Source organism: Trachypithecus francoisi, unplaced genomic scaffold, assembly GCF_009764315.1.
Source record: "Trachypithecus francoisi isolate TF-2019V2 unplaced genomic scaffold, Tfra_2.0 Lachesis_group3, whole genome shotgun sequence".
In the NCBI taxonomy this organism is placed as follows: Eukaryota; Metazoa; Chordata; class Mammalia; order Primates; family Cercopithecidae; genus Trachypithecus; species Trachypithecus francoisi.
In genome coordinates this window covers 12,806,798-12,830,114 of record NW_022681468.1, presented here as the reverse complement: position 1 = coordinate 12,830,114, position 23,317 = coordinate 12,806,798, and the positions used below count along the sequence as shown (strand labels likewise).

The 23,317-nt window shown below is 41.2% G+C and overlaps 1 protein-coding gene across 1 annotated transcript in view; it reads right to left on the bottom strand.

Annotated features, from left to right (window-relative positions):
- Positions 1-23,317, bottom strand: part of DDX24 (DEAD-box helicase 24) — a 29,529-nt gene that overhangs the window by 5,640 nt on the left and 572 nt on the right. The window contains exons 2-6 of the mRNA XM_033191492.1: positions 21,560-22,276; positions 5,453-5,977; positions 4,306-4,459; positions 3,484-3,999; positions 1,220-1,295 (exon numbers count right to left, since the gene is read on the bottom strand). Of these exons, the coding sequence (XP_033047383.1) occupies positions 1,220-1,295; positions 3,484-3,999; positions 4,306-4,459; positions 5,453-5,977; positions 21,560-22,271 (1,983 nt within the window). The 5' untranslated portion in view covers positions 22,272-22,276. The remainder of the gene's footprint in view (positions 1-1,219; positions 1,296-3,483; positions 4,000-4,305; positions 4,460-5,452; positions 5,978-21,559; positions 22,277-23,317) is intronic.

Here is a 23,317-nt window from a genome sequence, read left to right as displayed (position 1 = left end):
GTAATGTGTTTTAGTTCTGAGAGCTGCTGTAGCAAATTAATTGAACCCAAAGAAGGGGGTCAAGGGAACCCCAACTTGAAGCTGGTTGGTCAGAAGTTCCAGAGGCCCCGACTTATAGATTGGTCACGGGGAGGAGGGACATCTTGTGGGATCTGAGGCCATCTCCAGGAAGACAGCATCAGAAAATGAAACTAAATAAGGACACCCAGCTGGAGGCTGCTGGTTGATATGTGGTGAAAAATGCCCACACGTTTGGTGACAGAAGTCTTCTGTGTTGATTGTTGTTGTGAAGTGAGAGAATGGGAAAAAGCACTTTGAGTTTGTTGTTTCACTGAAACAGCAGCCTAAAAGATTTTTAAAAGCACAAAGAGGAATTAAAGAGAAAAAATAATAATGCCATAACAGCTACCATTTATTGAGTACTTACACTGTGCTACTGGCTTCATGAGCATCAGCTCAATTTAATTATCAGGATAACCCTATGGTGTAGCTAGCATTGTTACTTCCAGTTTACAAACAATGACACTGAAACCAGAGGTACTAAATAACTTGCCTAATGCTAACCAACTATGAAGCAGCAGACTGGGGATTCAAAGCCTGGCAGTCTGGTTCCGGTGCCCATACTCCTAACCACAGCTTTATGCTGATATTCACTAGATGCACAAACTAATATTACTGCTACTATCAACGGCAGTTAACGAGTAAGTGCTTACAATGTGCCAGGTGGCTTCTTAAGCTCTTTATACTTAGTAACTTATTTTACCTCAATAAGAACCCTAAGAAGCAGGTACTCACTGCCATTTAACACATGAGAAAACTGAGATACAGAGAGATTACATGACTTGTTCAAGGTTACACAGCTGGGATTTGAGCCCAGAGAGATCTAAACTACCACACTCTTCTATTCATACTTCTCTACATCAGGGTAACCAATTACAAGCTTAACTTATGCCCATTTCACAGAAAAAACTAAGACTCTAACTTGACAATATCAAGTAGCTTGGAGAGAAGGGTTGCTTGACATCAGACAAAGCAAGGTTTTCTGGAGACCAAATCTCAGCAGTGTTCCAAAAGTGGGAGTAGTGGGCACTCGATGCCAGCGGTATTCACTGATGCAAGAGCCTTGGAACCAACAATTCCTCCTCCCTCCCCCAACCTTTGCCTTAAAATTTCCCGATTCAATGAAGGCAGATGCCTATACATTTTCAGATGCCCCTACCTGGTAATGGATGACATGCTGGACTTTAGGAATATCCAGACCCCGAGCTGCCACATCTGTTGCCAAGAGAACACAGCTGGGGTAGAGAGAGAAAGCTTATTAATAATAACTAACAGCTATCTTTAATCAAATTCGTACCAACTGCTGAGCATCCTAAACATTACAGTCCTTAGCAATACTCTGTAAGATATCACTTCTATACCATTTTGCAAAAAAACTGAGGCTCCGAGATTAACTTCCCAAGGTATGTACACGGCTATTCAGTTGTGGAGTCTGGATCCAAATTTGGGACTCACTGACCCCAACTAACATGCCATACTCTGCAATGATAAAAACTCCCTCCAGTGAGTTAAATGAGGCCATACATATTCTGGGTCAGTGACCTCCTATCCTATCACCCTCTCACTTCCTCCCAGTGGCACAGACTTCCTTGTTCTTCCCCAAACAAACCAAGCATGCTCTCACCTCCAAGCCTGTGTACTTGCTACTCCTTAGGCCTTAAAGGGTCTTGCCTCAGATATCCATATGACTCACTTTATTACTTTCTTCAGCTTTCTGCTCAATTTTCACTTCATCAGAGAAGCCTCCCTGACCACACATACCCAATCTCTTTTCTCCAACCCTTGCTCGACTTACTTCTTAGGATCACTTGGTACACTGTGGACTTACTTTGCAATTTATTATCTCCCTCTACTAGAATGTAAGCTCCATGAGAGCAAGGACTTTGCATTACTCACTGCTGTATAACCACCACATAGAAACAACATCTGGTTCGTGGTAATCACTTGATAAATGTGTTGGATGATGTTTCTCAATGTATGGTTCATGGAAAGTCAAAAGTACTTGAGGTGCTTCAAAACATAAGATTCTGGCCCTTCAGGATCCTCACTCCCTGCATTTCTGAGCTGAGGCCGGGAACATTAAACTACTGCTCTGGGTCAAGATCAGCAAACTTTTTCTGTAAAGAACCAGAGAGCATTTCCAGCTTTGTGAACAACATAGTCTCTATGGCAACTATTCAACTCTGGCGCAAAAGCAGATACTGACAATATATAAATGGGTCTTTCTGTGTTCCAGTAAAACATCTAGTAAAAAAACAGGCAGCAGCCAGGTGTGATGGCATGCATTGGTAGTCCTAGCTACTTAGGACGCTAAGGTGGGATTGTTTGAGCCCGTGAGTTCAAGTCTAACCTGGGCAACACAGCAAGACCCCATCTCAAAAAAGAAAAAAAAAAAAGGCAGCAAGGAAGATTTGGCACGAGGGCTATAGTTTGCCAAGCCTTGTTCTAAGCTAATCTCAGTAAACCACTGATACTACTTACCAATTTTTTAAAACAAGTAAATCAAACACTTGTTCTAAAAACTAATTACCCTGTGACCTGACAAAACACTAGCAAAGGACACTTTATAGTCTGCCTCAACTTCCCAGGCCCTCATCTTGACTATCTGGACCCCATTCCCTGAGCATCAGTCTGGTCCAAAGGCAGATGGACAAAGACATCGGAATAAGACACAGCATGGGCTCTGAGGTCCAACAGGCTTGTCTGAGGCCCAGTTCTACCACTTCCAGGCAGAGAAACCTTGGGCAGACTGATCGGCTTTTCTAGACCTCATTTCTTCATCTATAAATGAGAATAGTGATAATGGTAATAAGTAGTAATAGAAGAAGAAATTATTAAAGCCAACATTTAGCAATATACGTATACTATGTGCTAGAGACTGTTCTAAATACTTTACACACATGAATTTACAATCACTTAATCCTCATAACAACCCTATAATGGGTTCTATTATTATCCCAAAAATGAGAAAATTAAAGTACAGAGAAGTTAAATAATTTGACCACCTAAGGAGTGACACAGCTAGGATTTGATTTCAGGCATTCTGGTTCCAGGATCTGTGCTCTTAACCATGAATCTATTCTGCTTCCTCTCAAGGATGTTAGGAAAGTAACTGAATGTGATTCTGAACCTAAAGTGCCAGCATAGGACCTAATCTATTGTCTATATATTCAATATTATGTATTGTCACCCATATTCATTAGTACTGAAGCTTCTGTATGGCATTTAACAGCAACCAAATCCACTAAAAGAGTAACCTTGCCAAATGCTGTGCAAAAAAAAAAAAAAAAAAAAAGGCTACCTACTACTGAGATAAGGCCCCTATGACAGAAGGTGGCTTTTCTACCATTTCCCCACCATCCTGACCCCTTTTACCCCAGTAACTAACTAGAGGTTAAGCCTCTGGGGACAGTCCTAACTTACTCTTCCAGACGGGCAAACTGCTCCAGGTTTCTGAGCCTCTGCTTCTGGTGCATACAGGCATGTAGGGTCAAGGGCATGATATCAAGGACTTTGAGGAGCCCAGAGAGGCGTTTGATGCAGGAGATGCTGTTGGCAAACACTAAGCTGCGGCCTGGATACTGCATCAGGAAGTAGTACAAGTAGAAGTCTTTCTCATCAGTCTCACAATGGATCTTGGTCTCTGTTAGCGTCTCCACCGTGGCCTCATTCCTTGTGAGGTCAATGACCTTGGGCTTGCCCCTCATGCCAATTTTCTGCATAAGAAGGTCAAGTTTGGCTGTTTTATCCATTTTCTTGGTGTGCTTCTTATGAAGGATTCGAGCAGGAGCCTGATGCACCAGGGTTAGCGTGGCAGAAAAAACCAGCGTTTGTCTCTTTGGGTTGTATTGGGAGTCACTGAGCATCTCTAGCAGCTGTGAGAGCTCAGCAAAATGACCTTTCTCAACCATCCTGTCAGCCTCATCCACCACCAGGCACCTGCAGATCCAGAGAGACCCATATCATCAGTCAGTAGCAGGTTAAGAGGAATCATCTACAGCACACCCTACTCTCATCCTACACACACACACACACACACACACACACACACACACACCACTACCACCACCACATCAGGGCCTCAACTAATCTCCCTCATGCACTCTTGGCTTTCTAAAGGCCAGGGTCTGGATGATACCACACCATGGCATTCTGCAATGAGAAGAAGGCATTGCCCACACCATGTCACCTGAGGCTCATTTCAGAAAAGGCAGTGAGGGGGAAAAGAGAAGTACCATCTATTACCTGAGGTGCCGAAGGTTCCTCAAATGATAATGCTTTTCTTTAATTAATTCCCACAGCCGGCCTGGAGTGGCAACCACAATCTCAGGACGACGGCTCAGCATCCTCTGCTGTTTCTGCGTGGACATTCCACCAACCAAAATAGCAGTTTTAATTCCTATGGGACAGAAAACATTCAATCTGGGTGATCATTTTCTTACATGGCTGACACAGGCACCCCAGATCACCAGAGACAGTCATCAGCACAGTGTAATGCTCTAGAGCATTGCCAAAAGAACAGGCCTGGCCCGACTGTTGGTGCCACTCCTACAGGGCTTACTAAGTCTTCTGTGATCTGGGCCCTACTTCTTCAACCTCATTTCTTTCCTGCTCCCTCCCCTCCAACCACACCAAAGGGGATGAATTTGAACCCAGGTATGCTTACCTCCAAAGCTCTGAGCACTGGTGCACCATAATGCTGGGGGGAATATGACCTGCAGCTGTGCTACACCTCTCCTATTTCCCTCAATTAGAATTATTCTGAAAGGTCCTCTAATGCCCTGTTGTTTTCTTCTCTGGTGGAGAAGTTCTCATAGTATCATGCAGGTAAAGGGCTTAGCAATAGCAACAATTTGGTAATTAACTGCTTTTATTATAAAATTAAAATTCCCAGAGTGAAGAACTTCCCAGAGTGAATTCCCTGAGAGAATTAAATCCTAACTGCTTATAGCAGGGATCAGCCAACTTTTTCTGAAAGGGTCACTAGTAAACATTACTGGCCACATAGGCCAGATGGTCCCTGTCACAACTATTAACTCTATTCAACTTCACCTTTGTAGTACAAAACTAACCATAGACAATATAAAACCAAATGGGTGTGGGTGTATTCCAGTAAAACTTTATTTACAAAACCAGACAGTTTGCTAATCCCTGCCCTGAGCATCTATTGTATCCAATAAATTTCCTATGCATCTACAATGGCACCAACTATGTATTATCCTTGAGGGAACTGAAAAAATGTCACTCAAACAATTTTCTCTAGGACTTAATTGACTGGCTCACAGATGAGAATGGCTTACCCTAGAGGGCAGGAGCCACAGCTCATTCATCTTTACCAACAAGCATTTGGGATTTGCCTAGAAAGGATTTATTAAATGGAACTAAACCTCACCTGTAAACCTGGCCACAGCATCAACGTGCTGTTTGACCTGGACAGCCAGCTCTCGAGTGGGAGTCAGAACCAGTCCAAGCAGAGGACGCTTTGGATATGCCTTACAGGTGGCGCTTTTGTCATCCAACTCTTGTTTTAGATTTCCAGTCTGCTCTTTATCAAGATTTTCCTCCTCATTCTCATTCTGTTTGGGAACAGGCTTCTCCCTCATCAGGGAAGAAGGCCCTTCACCAGCATCATCATCACCAAAGACCAACGCCTGGTCTGAGACAGTGCCTCCAGTCTTGGCTCTGGCCTCGGCTGCAGTATCACTGGGCAGTGCTTCACTCTCAATTATAGTATCATCAGGCAATGCTCCAGACTCAGCTTCAGCCTTGCCTGGTGATCCAGTCTCAGCTCCGGCCTCAGTTCTGGTCTCTCCAGGTGATGCATCAGTGTTACTTGGAGGATGGGCAGCATTCCTCTTCTGCCACTGCAACACTGCATGAATCATTGGGATGGCAAAGGCAAGAGTTTTCCCACTTCCTTAAAAGTAAAAAACAAAACAAAATAAAAAGTGTGAATCAACAGATGAACATACTTTAGTCTGGAGTTCATTCTTTTACACAGAATAAGGTAGCCAAGTGCCACCCTGACTGACCCAAAGCTCCTCCACTCTACACAGATTTCCCCAGATGGAACCAGAAGGCACAAGTATATTAGAAACTGAGGAAAAGTATGGCAGGCTAGCACTGAGGTTAGGTCACCAGTAATGAATTACAAATGTCCAAGAAATGAAAAAATAAAGAGATAAAGGGCAAGTTTTGGGTGTATGTGTTGTTTTTGTGAGGACTGGGAAGCAGTAATCTATACAATACTTTCCCAAGACTTTTCTTTGGTGAGAAAGGAGGGAGTAAAAGAAAATTTTCTCAAGTTTTCAGAAAACGTAAATACAAACCTTCTGTCTATGTCTGAACATTTTCAAACTGGTCTTTTAATGTACACAGAGTCCAAATCATCTGGGTGGTTAAAACAAAACATCTCAGGCTGAGAATTTAAAGAAGTTCCAAAGTGATAATGCCCTAGGCAGAAGCCAATAAATGCTTTCTCAAGGGAGAAACCATTATTATAGATCTCTAAAAATTTTCACAATTTGCAAAGGAAATAAGCAGCTCTCAGTAAAAAATTACCACACACACAAAAATAAGATACTATAAGGAAAAAAGAGAGCAAAAACCCATAAAACTTTCAATAAGAACAGCAGACTTTTTATCAGAAACTAAAAGCCAGAAGACAGTGTAGCAATATTTTTTATTTGAATGCCTAAAGACAAAAAAAAACAAAAAAAAAACCTGACAGTCTGTAACTCTACACCCAGCAAAACTCTCTCTCAAAACAAAATGTGAAATAAAGACTTTAGGCATATAAAACCTGAAATAATTCACCAGCAGCAAATGTGAGCTATCAGAAATGTTAGTCTTTCATGCAATTAAAAAGATAACATAAAATGAAAATCTGGATGTACCCAAAGAAATAATGAGCAACCGAAACAGTAACTACGTAGGTAAATATTTAAAAACTTCTTTTTATGGCCAGGCATGGTGGCTCATGCCTGTAATCCCAACACTTTGGAAGATCTAGGTGGGAGGATCAAGACCAGTCTGGGCAACATAGTGAGACTCCCATCTTTAAAAAAAATTGCCAGACATGGTGGTACACTCCTGTAGTCTTCATAACTTGGGAGGCTGAGGCAGGAGGATTGCTTTGAGCACGGGAGGTTGAGGCTGCAGTGAGTCATGATCATGCCACTCACTGCACTCTAGCATGGGTGACAGAGGGAGACACTGTCTCTAAAAGCAAACAAAAAAACAAAACCCCTTATTTTTCTTATTTAAACATCTTTAAAAACAATTGTTTAAAGCAAAGATAATAAAAATGTATTCTGGAATCTCTAAAACATATGAAGTATACAACAAAAAGCACAAAGGAGGAGAGAAACAGAAATATATTCTTGTAAGATTCTTATGTTGTATGTGAAGCAGTAAATTACCTGAAGGTAAACTGTAATAAAATTAAAGATATATACTATGAATCCCAAAACAATCACTAAAAAGATGTAAGAATTATAGCTAACAAGACAACAAAAAAGATAAAATGATATCTATGCATATACATATGTATATATTATAGTCTCTGTTCCTAGTTCTTGACACAGTGCTTCTAAGAGCCTTGTAACTTTCTGAGTGATAGGAGCATCTTTTGTTGAAATACTTGGTCTTAGTCCTCAGTTGCTGTAAAACCTTGTGAGACTTTCAGCTGCCTCTCCCCAATAACCTTCAGGGAGAGAAGAGGGGACTGGAGACTGAGCTCAGTCACTAACAACCAATGATTTAATCAATTATCAATCATGCCTATGCAATAGAAACTCCACAAAATCTCTAAACAATGGAGTTCAGAGAAATTCCTGGGTGGTCTACCCAGGGACGATGGAAACTCCATGCCCTCTCTCTCCTGACTTCCAACCCCGCCCCATACCCTTCCCTAGTCATCTCATCCATCTGGCTGTTTCTCAGTTACATCTTTTATAATAAATTGTTAAATGCAAGTAAACTGTTTCCCTGAGTTCTGTCAGGCATAGCAAAGTGTTGAACCTGAGGAAGGTGTTGTGGGAATACCCAATTTGTAGCCAAGCTGACCAGAAGTACCAGTATTTGTGATGAGCATCACTAATGGGGGCAACCTTGTGGGCTGAGCCCTTAACCTGTAAGGAATGACACTAACTCTAGGTAGATAGTGTCTGAATTGAACAGAATTCACACACACATACACACATACACAATTCTGTGCCAAAGAAGGAAAGGAAGAAGAGCTGGGACTAACAGAAAAGTAACAGATTTAAACCCAACTATTGATGCGGCTCCCAGGATCATTGCAGATGGGAGGCAGGACTAGATTGTAGCTCCTGAAAGAGCAGTAAGTGGAGGCTTGCACTGTGAGTTTTAGCTCCAGATTGACTGCAAGAACAAACCAGTAATCCCAAGAAGACCCAGAGACCCTCTGAAGGAAGCGGACTGCTCCTGTAGGACCCAGGAGACCCCCAAATACTGTGAGTGCCCCAAATGCGGAGAGGAGGGAGACCCTCCTCTCCCAAACGCACACCCCCACTGGAGAAGCTGAAGGTCCGTTTGCGGGAGAAGTTTCTGACTTTACCTGAACTTGAGTCAGGTTAGAGAGCTGAGCGAAATACAGGGTAGAGGAAGCAGCAGAAAGGCCCCGGGAGATCGCTGGGTCCCCAAGCAGCCCATTCCTGCCTGGCACCACAGGGATCCATTGAGCGGGTGGCCAGAGGAGCAGGGGGTAAAACTCCACAGAAGGAAAGCATTCTGTAGCCAAACTCTGTAACAATTTGATGTAACAATCTGAAGAGGACCAGAAGCCTCCTGGCCAGAACTTGAGGGGAGGGCAGGAATCCAGACTTCACAGGCAGGGGAAGAACTAAAGCCCTTTTCTTTCACAGCTGGAAAGCGGATAGCTTTGGGCAAGTTTTCAAGCCCTCCCCCTAGAAACAGACAGGGGCTGTTGGGGAAGATATGGTGGGAATGAGACCTGCCCTTCAGTTTGTGAGGGAGCTGGGAGCTGGGAGCTGGGTGAGGCCTGTGACTGCTGGTTTTCCCCCACTTCCCTGACAACCTGCATAACTCACCAGAAGCAGCCATAATCCTCCTAGGTACACAGCTCCAGTGACCTGGGAATCTTACCCCCATCCCCACAATAGCCACAGCAAGATCCACCCAAGGAAAGTCTGAGCAGGCATAGACCTGCCCCCACCTGACGGTCCTTCCCTATCCACCTTGGTAGCGGAAGACAAAGGGCATATAATCTTGGAAGTTCTAGGGCCCCACCCACCGCTGGTCCCTCTCCACACTATAGCTGATGCTTTCTGGAAAGTGCCACCTCCTGGCAGGAGGCCAATCAACACAAAAATAGAGCTACCAAAGCTAAGGATCCTCACAGAGTCCAATGCACCCTCCGCATCTCCACCGGAGCAGGCGCTGGTATCCATGGCTGAGATCCCCATAGACGGTTAACATCACAGGACTCTGTGCAGACAACCCCCAGTACTAGCCCAGAGCCGGGTAGACTTGCTGGGTGGCTAGACCCAGAAGACAGACAACAATCACAGCAGTTTGGCTCACAGGAAGCCACATCCATAGGAAATGGGGGAGAGTACTACATCAAGGGAACACCCCATGGGACAAAAGAACCTGAGTAACAGCCTTCAGCCCTAGACCTTCCCTCTGAAAGAGCCTACCAAATAAGAAGGAACCAGAAAACCAACCCTGGTAATATGACAAAACGGGGCTCTTCAACACCACCCCCCACCAAAAAAAAAAAAATCAACACTAGTTCACCAGCAATGGATCCAAACCAAGAAGAAATCCCTGACTTACCTGAAAAAGAATTCAGGATGTTAGTTATTAAGCTAATCAGGGAGGGACCAGAGAAAGGTAAAGCCTCAATGCAAGGAAATCCAAAAAATGATAAAGAAGTGGAGGGAGAAATATTCAAGGAAATACATAAAGAGAAAACAATAAAAAGGAAACTCTGGACATACTTTTAGAAATGTGAAATGCTGCAGAAAGTCTCAGCAATAGAACTGAACAAGTAGAAGAAATTCAGAGCTCAAAGACAAGGTCTTCAAATTAACCCAATCCAAGAAAGACAAATAAAAAAGAATAAGAAAAAGTGAACAAAGGCCCTAAGAAGTCTGGGATTATGTGAAATGACCAAACCTAAGAATAATTGGTATACCTGAGGAAGAAGAGAATGCTAAAAGCTTGGAAAACATATTTGGGGGAAAAATTGAGGAAAAATTCTCCAGCCTTGCTAGAAACCTAGATATCCAAATACAAGAAGCACAAAGAACACCTGGGAAATTCACTGCAAAAAGATCTTCGCCTAGGCACACTGTCATCAGGTTATACAAAGTTACGATGAAGGAAAGAATTTTAAGAGCTGTGACACAGAAGCACCAGATAACCTATAAAGGAAAACCTATCAGATTAACAGCAGACATCTCAGGAGAAGCCCTACAAGCTAGAAGGGACTGGGGCCCTATCTTCAACCTCCTCAAACAAAACAATCTTCAACCAAGAATTTTGTATCCAGCAAAACTAAGCATCATATATGAAGGAAAGATACACAAAATAAACAACCGCTTTCAGATAAACAAATGCTGAGAGAATTTGCCATTACCAAGCCACCACTGTAATAAGAACTGCTAAAAGGAGCTCTAAATCTTGAAACAAACCCTGGAAATGTATCAAATCAGAACAACCTCTTTAAAGTATAAAGTAAAAATCACACAGGACGCAGAAATACAAGTTAAAAAGCAAAAAGAAAAAACAAAACGAAAGTACACAGGCAACAAAGAGCATGATGAACGCAAGGGTACCTCACATTTCATACTAACACTGAATGGAAATGGCCTACATGCTCCACTTAAAAGATAAAGAACTGCAGAATGGATAAGAACTCATCAACCATCTGCTGCCTTCAGGAGACTCATCTAACACATAAGGACTCACATAAACTTAAAGTAAAGGGGTGGAAAAAGGCATTTCATGCAAATGGACACCAAAAGCAAGCAGGAGCAGCTATTCTTATATTAGACAAAATAAACTGTAAAGCAACAGTGCTTAAACAGACAAAGAGGGATATTACATAATGGCAAAAGGCCTTGTCTAACAGGAAAATATCACAATCCTAAACATATATGCACCTAACACTGGAGCTCACAAATTTACAAAACAATTACTAACAGACCTAAGAAAGGAGACAGACAGCAACACAATAATAGTCGGGGACTTCAATACTCCACTGACAGCACTAGACAGGTCATCAAGACAGAAAGTCAACAAAGAAACAATGGATTTAAACTACACCTTGGAACAAATGGATTTAACAGATATATACAGAACATTTCATCCAACAACCGCAGAATACGCTTCTATTCAACAGTGCATGGAACTTTCTCCAAGACAGACCGTATGACAGGCCATAAAACAAGCCTCAATAAATTTAAGAAAAGTGAAATGACATCAAGCACTCTCTCAGACCACAGTGGAATAAAACTGGAAATCAACTCTAAAAGGAATCTTCAAAACCATGCAAATACACGAAAATTAAATAACCTGCTCCTGAATGAGCACTGGGTCAAAAACAAAATCAAGATGGAAATTTAAAAATTCTTCAAACTGAATGACAATAACGACACAACATATCAAAACCTCTAGGATACAGCAAAGGTGGCACTAAGAGGAAAGTTCATAGCCCTAAATGGCTACATCAGTAAGTCTGAAAGAGCACAAACAGGCAATCTAAGGTCACACCTCAAGGAGCTAGAGAAACAAGAACAAACCAAACCTAAACCCAGTAGAACAAAGGAAATAACCAAGATCAGAGCAGAACTAAATGAAATTGAAACAAACAAACAAACAAAAGATAAATGAAACAAAAAGTTGGTTCTTTGAAAAGATAAATAAAATTGATAGACCATTAGCAAGATTAACCAAGAAAGAAGAGAGAAAATCAAAATAATCTCACTAAAAAACGAAGCAGGAGATATTACAACTGACACCACTGAAATTACAAAAGATCATTCAAGGCTACTATGAACACCTTCACACAGATAAACTAGAAAACCTAGAAAAGATGGATAAATTCCTGGGAAAAAAACAACCCTCCCAGCTTAAGTCAGGAAGAATCAAATACCCTGAACAGACCAATAACAACCAGCAAGACTGAAATGGTAATTAAAAAATTACCAACAAAAAAAAGTCCAGCACCAGAAGGTTTTGCAGTATAATTCTACCAGACATTCAAAGAAGAACTGTTCCCAATCCTTTTGACACTATTCTACGAGATAGAGAAAGAAAGAACCCTCCCTAATTCATTCTACGAAGCCAGCATCACCCTAATACCTAAACCAGGAAAGGACATAACCAAAAAAGAAAACTACAGACCGATATCCCTGAACATATATCCTAAAATCCTTAACAAAATACTAGCTAACCAAATTCAGTAACATATCAAAAAGTTAATCCACCATGATCAAGTGGGTTTCACGCCAGGGATGCGGGGATGGTTTAACATATGCAAGTCAATAAATGTGTTATACCACGTAAGCGGAGTTAAAAGCCAAAATCACATGATCCCAATGGATGCAGAAAAAGCATCAGACAAAATCCAGCATCCCTTTACAATTAAAACTCTCAGCAAAATCGGCATACAAGGGACACACCTTAACGTAATAAAAGCCTTCTATGACAAACCCACAGCCAACATAATACTGAATGGGAAAAAGTTGAAAGTATTCCCTCTGAGAACCGGAACAAGACAAGGATGCCCACTCTCATCACTCCTCTTCAACACTATCCTAGAAGTCCTAGCCAGAGCAATCGGACAAGAGAAAAAAATAAAGGGCATCCAAATCAGTAAAGAGGAAGTCAAACTGGCACTGTTTGCTGACGATATGATCATTTACCTTGAAAATCCTAAGGACTCCTCCAGAAAGCTCCTAGAACTGATAATTCTGCAAAGTTTCCGGATACAAGATTAATGTACACAAATCAGTAGCTCTTCTATACATCAACAGCAACCAAGCGGAGAATCAAATCAAGAACTTGATCCCTTTTAAAATAGTTGCAAAAAAAAAAAAATGCTTAGGAATGTAACAAAGGAGTCAAAAGACCTCCACAAGGAAAACTACAAAACACTGCTGAAAGAAATCATAGATGACAGAAACGAATGGAAACACATCCCATGCTCATGGATGGGTAAAATCAGTATTGTGAAAATGACCCTATTGCCAAAAGCAATCTATAAATTCAATGCAATACCATCAAAATACCACCATCATTCTTCACAGAATTAGAAAAAACAAATCTAAAAGTCATATGGAACTAAAAAAGAGCTTGCATAGCCAAAACAAGACTAAGCAAAAAGAACAAATCTGGAGGCATCACACTACCTGATTTCAAACTATACTATAAGGCCACAGTCACCAAAACAGAGTGATACTGGTATAAAAATAGGCACAAAGACCAATGGAACAGAATACAGAACCCAAAAATAAACCCAAATACTTACAGGCAACTGATCTTCGATAAAGCAAACAAAAACATAAAGTGGGGGAAAGACACCCTTTTCAACAAATGGTGCTGGGATAACTAGTTAGCCACCTATAGGAGAATGAAACTGGATCCTCATCTCTCACCTTATACAAAAATCCACTCAAGATGGATTAAGAACTTAAACCTAAGACCTGAAACTATATAAATTCCAGAAAATAACACTGGACAAACCCTTCTGGACATTGGCTTAGGCAAGGATTTCCTGACCAAGAACCCAAATACAAATGCAATAAAAACAAAGATAAATATCTGGGACCTAATTAAACTAAAGAGCTTTTGTACAGCAAAAGGAACAGTCAGCAAACTAAACAGACAACCCACAGAGTGCAAGAAAATCTTCACAATCTATACATTTGACAAAGGACTAATATCCAGAATCTACAGCAAACTCAAACAAATCAGTAAGAAAAAAACAATCCCATCAAAAAGTGGGCTAAGGACATAAATAGACAATTCTCAAAAGAAGATATACAAATGGCCAACAAACATATGAAAAAATGCTCAACATCACTAATGATCAGGGAAATGCAAAGCAAAACCACAATGCGATACCACCTTACTCTTGCAAGAATGGCCATAATCAAAAAATCAAAAAACAGTAGATGTTGGCAGCCAGGCACGGTGGCTCACGCCTGTAATCCCAGCACTTCGGGAGGTTGAGGTGAGCAGATCACCTGAGGTCAGGAGTTCGAGACCAGCCTGGCCAACATGATGAAACCCCATCTCTACTAAAAATACAAAAATTAGTCGGGCATGGTGACAGGCACCTGTAATCCCAGCCACTAAGGAGGCTGAAGCGGGAGAATCGCTTGAACCCAGGAGGTGGAGGTGGCAGTGAGCCAAGATCGTGCCACTGCACTCCAGCCTGGGCAACAAGTGAGGCAAGGCAACAGAGTGAGCTTTTGACTTCGATGAATGAATGAATGAATGAATGAACGAATGCCAGGCGCAGTGGCTCATGCCTGTAATCCCAGCACTTTGGGAGGCTGAGACGGGCAGATAACATGAGGTCGGGAGTTTGAGACCAGCCTGACCAACATGGAGAAACCACGTCTCTACTAAAAACACAAAATTAGCCGGGCATGGTGGCGCACGCCTGTAATCTCAGCTACTCGGGAGGCTGAGGCAGGAGAACCACTTGAACCCAGGAGGCAGAGGTTGCAGTGAGCCGAGATTACATCACTGCACTCCAGCCTGGGCAACAAGAGCGAAACTCTGACTCAAAAAAAAAAACAAAAAAAAAAACAGATGTTGGCATGGATGTGGTGAACAAGGAACACTTTTACGTCCTGGTGGGAAAGTAAACTAGTATAGCCATTATGGAAAACAGTGTGGAGATTCCTTAAAGAATTAAAAGGAGAGCTACCATTTCATCCAGCAATCCCACTACTGGGTATCTAACCAGAGGAAAAGGAGTCATTATACAAAAAAGATACTTGCACACATTATGTTTATAACAGCACAATTCACAATTGCAAAACCATGGAACCAACCCAAATGCCCATCAATCAACGAGTAGATAAAGAAACTGTGGTATATTTAGGATGGAATACTACGCAGCCATAAAAAGGAACGGATTAACAGCATTTGCAGTGACCTGGATGAGACTGGAGACTATTATTCTAAGCGAGGTTAACTCAGGAATGGAAAAACCAAACATCCTAGTTATCACTGATATGCAGGACTAAGTTATGAGGACACAAAAGCATAAGAATGACACAACAGACTCCGGGTACTTGGGGGGAAGAATGAAAGGGGGGCAAGGGATGAAAGACTACAAATATGGTGCAGTGTATATTGCAAGGGTGGTAAGTGCACCAAAATCTCACAAATCACCACTAAACTGGCATGGTGGCTCATGTCTGTAATCCTAAACTTTGGGAGGCCGAGGTGGGCAGATCACTTGAGTTCAGGAGTTCAAGACCAGCCTGGCCAACATGGTGAAACCCTGTCTCTACTAAAAATACAAAAATTAGCCTGGTATGGTGGCACATGCCTGTAGTTCAGCTACTTGGGAGGCTGAGGAAGGAAGACGGCTTGATCCCGGAAGATGGAGGTCGCAGTGATCTGAGATTGCACTGTTGTACTCCAGCCAGGGTGACACAGCAAGACTCCGTCTCAAAAAAAAACAAAAAAACTTGCTCATGTAACCAAATACCACCTGTACCCCAATAACTTATGGAAAAATAAATTTTAAAAATAAACATCTAAACACAGAAAAGGAAAATTTTAAAAAACAGAAATGTGAAAAAAATAAATCAGGTATGCTATCAGTCAAAAAATAAATACGTAAACCCAGCCATTACAAATAATCATTAAACATACATAATTTCAACAATTCAATTTTTTTTTTTTTTTTTTTTTTTAGATAGAGTCTCACTCCATCACCAAGGATGGAGTACAGTGGCACGATCTCAGCTCGCTGCAACCTCTACTCCCTGGGTTCAAGCAATTCTTGTGGCTCAGCCCCCCAAGTAGCTGGGACTACAGGCACATGCCACCACGCCCGGCTATTTGTTTTGTATTTTTAGTAGAGACAGTTTCGCCATGTTGGCCAGGCTGGTCTCGAATTCCTGGCCTCAAGTGATCCATCTGCCTTGGCCTCCCAAAGTGCTGGGATTACAGATGTGAGCGACCATGCCTGGGTTCAATAATTCAACTGAAAGACAGAAATTGTCTGATTCAACAGCAAGACCCATTTATATGCTGCCTATAAGAAATTCACATTAAATATAAAGATATAAATAAGGGAAAGTAATACTATGGAAAAACACACACCATGCTAACATTAATCAATAAAGCTGGACTGGCTGCATCAATATCAAAGTACATTTTAGAACAAAAAATATTACCAAGGAGAAAGAGGGCCATTTCATAATGCTAAGAAGCCAATTCATTTAGAGGATATAACAACAATCTAATGTTTTAATCCATAAAACATTTATTCACATAAACTGATCGTCAGAATACATGAAACAAAAACTAATAGAACTGCAAGTAGAAAATTGTCACTCAAGAAAAAAAGAAGTGGCCATGCGTGGTGGCTCATACCTGTAATCCCAGCACTTTGGGAGGCTGAGGCAGGCGGATCACGAGGTCAGGTAATCCAGACCATCCTGGCTAACACAGTGACACTCCGTCTCTACTAAAAATACAAAAAATTAGCCAGGCATGGTGGCGGGTGCCTGTAGTCCCAGCTACTTGGGAGGCTGGGGCAAGAGAATGGCGTGAAATCGGTAGGCAGAGCCTGCAATGAGCCAAGATCGTGCCACTGCACTCCAGCCTGGGCAACAGAGCAAGACTCCATCTCAAAAAAAAAAAAAAAAGAAAAAGAAAAAAAAAGAAGTAACACAAATATCTCTTATCTATTAAACAAAGTAAATCTGTAGCCAAAAATCTTCCTACAAAGAGAAGTGCTGGCCCAGATGAATTCTACCAAACATTTAAGTTGGGGACAAAATGTCAATCCTATATAAATTATTTCAGAAAACTGAACAGAATACTTCAGAAATCATTCTGACACTATATTACTGATTCCAACACCAAAAACATTACAAGAAAACTACAAATATCCCATGAACCTAAATTCAAAAATTCTCAACAAAATTTTAGCAAATCAAATCCAACAATATATAAATACAATGGTATACTGTGACCAAGTTCAGTTTATCCCAGGAATGTCAGTCTAATATCATATTTGAAAATGTCATTCACCATACTGACAGACTAAAAATGAAAAACCACGTATTTCAATATATGCAGTAAAAAAACCATTTGAAAAATATCCAACATCCATCCCTGATAAAACCTTTCAGCAAATGAGAAATCAAAGCAAACTTCCTCAACGTGATAAAAAGCATCTACAAAAAACCTACAGCTAAGATCAGACTTAATGGTGAAAGACTAAATGTTTTCCCCAAAAGATCAAAAACAAAGCAATAATGCCCACTTTACCACTACAATTTAAAATTCTGCTAAAGGTGTTAGCCACTGCAATACAACAAGAAAAACAAAAGGCATCCAAGACAGAATAATGATCATCTTTGCAGAAAATACTGTGGAATCCTCAGAAAACTACTTGGTGGTACTAAGTTGCAGGACACAGGATCAATATACAAAAATCCATCATATTTCTACTTATTAGCAACAAACAACTGGAAATAAAAAATTTTAAATTACCATTTACAATAGAATCAAAAATACAAAATGCTTAAGGATAAATCTAACATAAGATGTGAAAAATCTATATACTGAAAATTATAAAACATTGCTGAGAAAAGTTAAAGACCTAAAGAAATGGAGAGATACCATATTCATAGACTGGAAAGTTCAATATTGTTAAGATGTCATCTATCCTCAATTTGCTCTGTAATCAACAGAATCCCAATCCAAATATCAGCTTCCTTTTTTTGTAGAAATTGATTAAACAGATTCTAAAATCCATATGGGAGGGCAAATGCCTACAACAGTCAAAATAACTTTTAAAAAGAACAAACAGGACTTATACCACCTAATTTTAAGACTTATTATAAAGCTAGTATAACCAAGAGAGTAAGAAACTGACATAAAGACTAGACAAGCAGATCAACGGAAAACAAAGACTCCAGAGCAAGACCCACAACTATATGGTCACAGACTTTCAACAAAGACGCAAAGTCAACTCAGTGGAGAAATAATAGTTTTTCAACTAATAGTGCTGAAATAATTAGACAGCCATATGCAGAAAAACCCACAAACTTTGATCCATACTTCTCACTCTAAATAAAAGTTAACTCAATAAGGATTGGAGACCAAAACATAAAACCTAAGTCTATTAACACTTCTAGAACAAAACACAGAAGAAATCTTTGTGATCTTGAGTTAGGCAAAGGGTTCTTAGATAAAACACCAAAGGCACCAAAAGCATAAATTCATAAAAGACAAGGCTAATTTGGATTTCATAAAAATAAAACCTTCTGCTCTTTGAAAAACACTGTTAAGAGAATGAAAAGGTGAGCCACAAACTGGGAGAAAAATTTGCAAATCTCACATTTGATAAAGGACATGTATCTAGAATACACAATGAACCCCAAAACTCTACAACAGAACATCCCAATTTTAAAATGGGTAAAATAATTGAATAGACAAATAAGCATATGCTAATATACTCAACATTGCAAGTCACTAGGGAAATGCAAATTCAAATGACAAGGAAATAATACTAAAATTTTAAAAGTCTAAAATAAAATTAAAGATCGAGTATAGGGCCAGGCGTGGCGGCTCACGCCTGTAATCTCAGCACTTTGGGAGGCTGAGGTGGGCGGATCACGAGGTCAGGAGTTCACCACCAGCCTGGCCAACATGGTGAAACCTCATCTCTACAAAAAATATGAAAAAAAATTAGCCGGGCATGGTGGTGGGCACAGCTACTCGGGAGGCGGTGAGCCGAGATTGCACCACTGCACTCCAGCCTGGGTGACAGAGTGAGCCTCCATCTCCAAGAAACAAAAAAAGGAGAGAGAGAAGACAGAGAGAGTGTGAGTGAGTGTGTGTGTGTGTGTGTGTGTGTGAGAGTGAGAGAGAGAAAGAAAAAAATGCAAATTAATTTATAGTGATAGAAAGCCTAAGAAAGCCTATCAGTGGTTGCCTGAGGAGGAACAAGAACTGAGGGAGGGAGGGATTACAAAAAAAAACCAGGGCATCTTTCTGGGGGTAATGGATATACAGTTGACCCTTGAACACAAATTTGAATATGGGGGTCCACTTATACACATAATTTCTTCCACCTCAGCCACCCCTGAGACAGCAAGACCAAGCCCTCTTCTTTCTACTCGGCCTACTCACAGTAAAGATGAAGATGAACACATTTATGATGATCCACTTCCATTTAATGAATAGCAAATATATTTTCTGTTCCTTACGATTTTAGTAACAGTTTTTCTCTAGTTTATGTTACTGTAAAAATAAAGTATATAATACAAAATATGTGCTAATAGACTGCTTATGTTATCTGTAAGGCATCCAGCCAAAAATAGGCTATTTTAAGTTTGGGAGGAGTTCAAAATTATACATGGATTTTTGACTGCATGGGGGACTGGTGCCCCTAATCCCCACATTGTTTAAGGGTCTATTCGTTATTGCATGGGCAATGGTCTGTTCACAGCCCCAAATGGATGACTTACCCAAGACGTTTTGAATTCTGGACTTGTAGATTCACAACCTGACAGGAATTGTGGTATAAATCCAAATGTCAATCTCTGGCCACAATGGCTCACATAAACCTTGTTTCTGCCTTCCAGGGACTTTCAGGACTCTGCTGCACGTATATACATCAAAGCAGTGTAGCAGAATGCTTAACAACACACAGAACTAGCCTGGAATCCCGACACTACCATTTCAGTCGTGTAATTTTAGGGAAGCTGTCTATGCTCTGTGAGATTGAGTTTTCTCATCTGTAACATGGGAATAATGGTACTTACCTCAGGGTGGTTGTGACAACCGACCTCATCAACATACAGCACTTAACACAGTGCATGACACATCTTAAATGCTCAGTAAATGTTCTAAGTTATAATCTCCATTACCCTTTCCTGTGAGTTCCTCACTCTTCCACCTATATGACTGTCACAGAACCTCATCAAGTTTCCTGATCACTGTTCCAGAAACCCAAAGCACAACGTGTCTACTGAACACTTAAAACGTAGTTACTCTAAACTGACATGTGCTGCAAGTTTAGTGGTTTATTACTAAAAATTAATTAAAATTTTAAAATTGTTTAAATTAAAAATTTAAGTAATTTATTACTTAAAAATTTAGTAAGAAAATGTAAAATATCTCACTAGTTTTTTTTAACTTTTAAAAAATGTGGTTCCTAGTAAATTTTAAATTACACATGTGTTTTACATTATACAATCACTGTTCTGTAACCGTGGGTTCTGCATCTTGGGGATCGACAATATTCAGGGGTAAAAAAAAACTGTATCTGTACTAAACACTGTACAGACTTTTCTTGTTATTATTCCCTAAACAATACGGTGTAACAATTTACATAAGACCTACATTGTATGAGGTATTGTAAGTAATTTAGAGATGATTTAAAATATACAGGAGGATGTGCATAGCTTATATGCAAACACTATACCATTTTATATCAGAGACTTGAGCATCCCTGGATTTTGGTATCCAAAGGAGGTCCTGGAACCAATCCTCCATGGATATCAAGAGATGACTATATGTATTTCTAACGGACACTGCTGGTCTAAACAGACCAATAGTTCCAGGCAGTACTAGTTCCTTCCCCAAGTCAGTAGTCTAGTTATCCAGCGAAGCCAACCTGTCATTGCTTCCAAAAGTCTTGCAGGAACCTCACACAGCCTAGTCCTAACAATCACTTCATAGCTGAATCTGTTTACAAAATCCACCCAATGATCCCAAAATCCACACTCAAATCCTTACAATGACAAGAAACTCATCAACTCCCAAGCAGCAACCCTTTTCACCTTTGCACAACTCCTGAGAATTATACAGTTCTTCCTTATACTTATGAAGATCTACCTCTCCAGAGGGCTGATCTTAGCCTGACCTTACCCCATGAGTCATTCTGAAAAGGCTCAAGAACAGGAGAAACTACCATTTGCAGACCACTTCCAATGTACAGTGTAAGCTTTAGCTTACTGTAGCATTTAACCCTCACAGCAATGCAAGAGGTAGAAACTGTTATCTCCATTTGGTTGATAATGGGGTCTACAGAACTGAGAGAGATAAAAGTGATGGCTAGGGTACCATTCAGGAAGAGCATATTTCAAACCAGAGGGGGCTGACTTCTAAACACCTTTATTCAGCGTTGCTTTTGTGGTTATGTTCTCAACATTCTTCTCTCTCCCAATTATCTGGCTTATTAGTAGCTATGGGCTCAATCCAGAAGCAATCCTGCCTTGGCCGGAGTTGCCCTTACCTGTCTCAGCAGCCCCAAGGATGTCCAGTCTGTCACGGATGGCAGGTGCCAAGGTCAGGGCTTGGATCGGTGTGGGTGCAGAGAAGCCTAGAAAGCTGAGTGCTCGGAGAACCGGCCTGGGAACAAACAGGTCCTTCCAAGCTGACACATCTGCCTTCTGATCATGAACTTCAGGAATCCATGTCTTCACTTTTTTGGGCACCTTAACAGCAGAGCTCTGAGAAGGCTCCAACCCTTTTTTCCCTTTACTTTTCTTCTTTTTTGGAGCAGTTTGGACCAGGTTTTCTGATGTCTTCTCTCCAGCCTCTGGATCATCACAAACCATGCCATCTCCCTGGGCCTCCAGCTCAGAATCTTTGACTTCAACCTCTTTCTGGGTACTGGTTCCTTCAGTTGCTACACTTTTACTTTTCTTCAACTTGATCTTTTTCTTTGGTGAGCTAGACTCTCCCTCCTCCTCTTCTTCTGAAACAGCTTGTGCCTTTCTCTTGGGTGCCTCCTTTGAGAAGAGACTGGAGGGATTCTTGGCAGGAGAGACCAACTGGTAATCTGTCAATTCCTCAAAGCATACCAAATCATCCATCTGTCCATCTGCAAACATATTTGGGTCAATCTTCACTTCCTTCCATTTTCCCACAACTTTGATTCCCTTTGTCTGAAATTTGCCATAGTTTGATGACTTTGGCCTTGATTTTGTGTCCTTCAACTTCATGGTTGCTGAAAAGGAGATACATGTTCTATTAGGTTGGTGTCTGAGAAGCAGAGGGTTCTGATGCAACAAATATTTTCTAAGCAACCAGGCCCTACAAAGAACTGAGGATACAAAGATGGCTATCACACAGTTGCTCCCACCTAGAGAAGAACAAAGAAGGAAATACCACAGAACAGACAGCTTTGCCTGGAACACAGGGTACGCATGTGATCGAACAAACACGTATGAGCTAGACCTGGTTTGAATTCCAAATCCAACACTTACTGCGTGTGTGACCTTGGATAGTGCCACCCACTCCTCTCTGAACTTCAGTGCTCTCATCTATAAAAAGGGTGAAGAGTACCTAACAATATCTAAGTTGTATATTTTATGTAAATAAAGGAAATTATGTAAAGCACGGAGAATGAAGCCTGCCACACATAAGCCGTTCTGAAGGCAGAGTAAGAATCTGAGGGGTTTGTCTTGTAGGGGCAGGAGGAGTGAGCTTTATTAAAAGCGTATTGCGCTTGCTTCCTTCTCAAGCCTTGCCTGAGAGAGCAAATGCCTGCTCCACCAACCCTTCCTTTGCCAAGCGTCTTAAAACCCATCCAGCTTTTTCATCATATTCTAAGTGGCTTAATGGCCATTTAGGCCCAACTCGTTGGGGTGGAACTCGATCCAGGTTTTTCCTTTTCAGAAAGCCCAAGGAAGACAACAGATTCCGTGAAAAAGACCAAGGTAAAACCTTGGTTCAAATCCGGATCCACCACTCGTCAGCTGTGGCTCTGCGGTGGACGTATCCATCTCTGAGTCTCTATTTCCCCGTCTGCACAATGGGAATAACGAGGACATTTGTCCCACAGAATCGTTATACGCCACTACGAAAAAGTGACGCACTTCAAAAACCGCTGAGCATGGCGCCCGGCGAGGAGAGCACGTTCGCACACAGTGCCCGCCGGACCCGCCGCGCCACGGCAAAAAAACACGCGGGGTTCAACGAGGAGAGGGCGGTGAGTGCCACGCGAACCGGCGAGGACACGAGGAGCGTCAGGCAGAGTAGAAGGGCC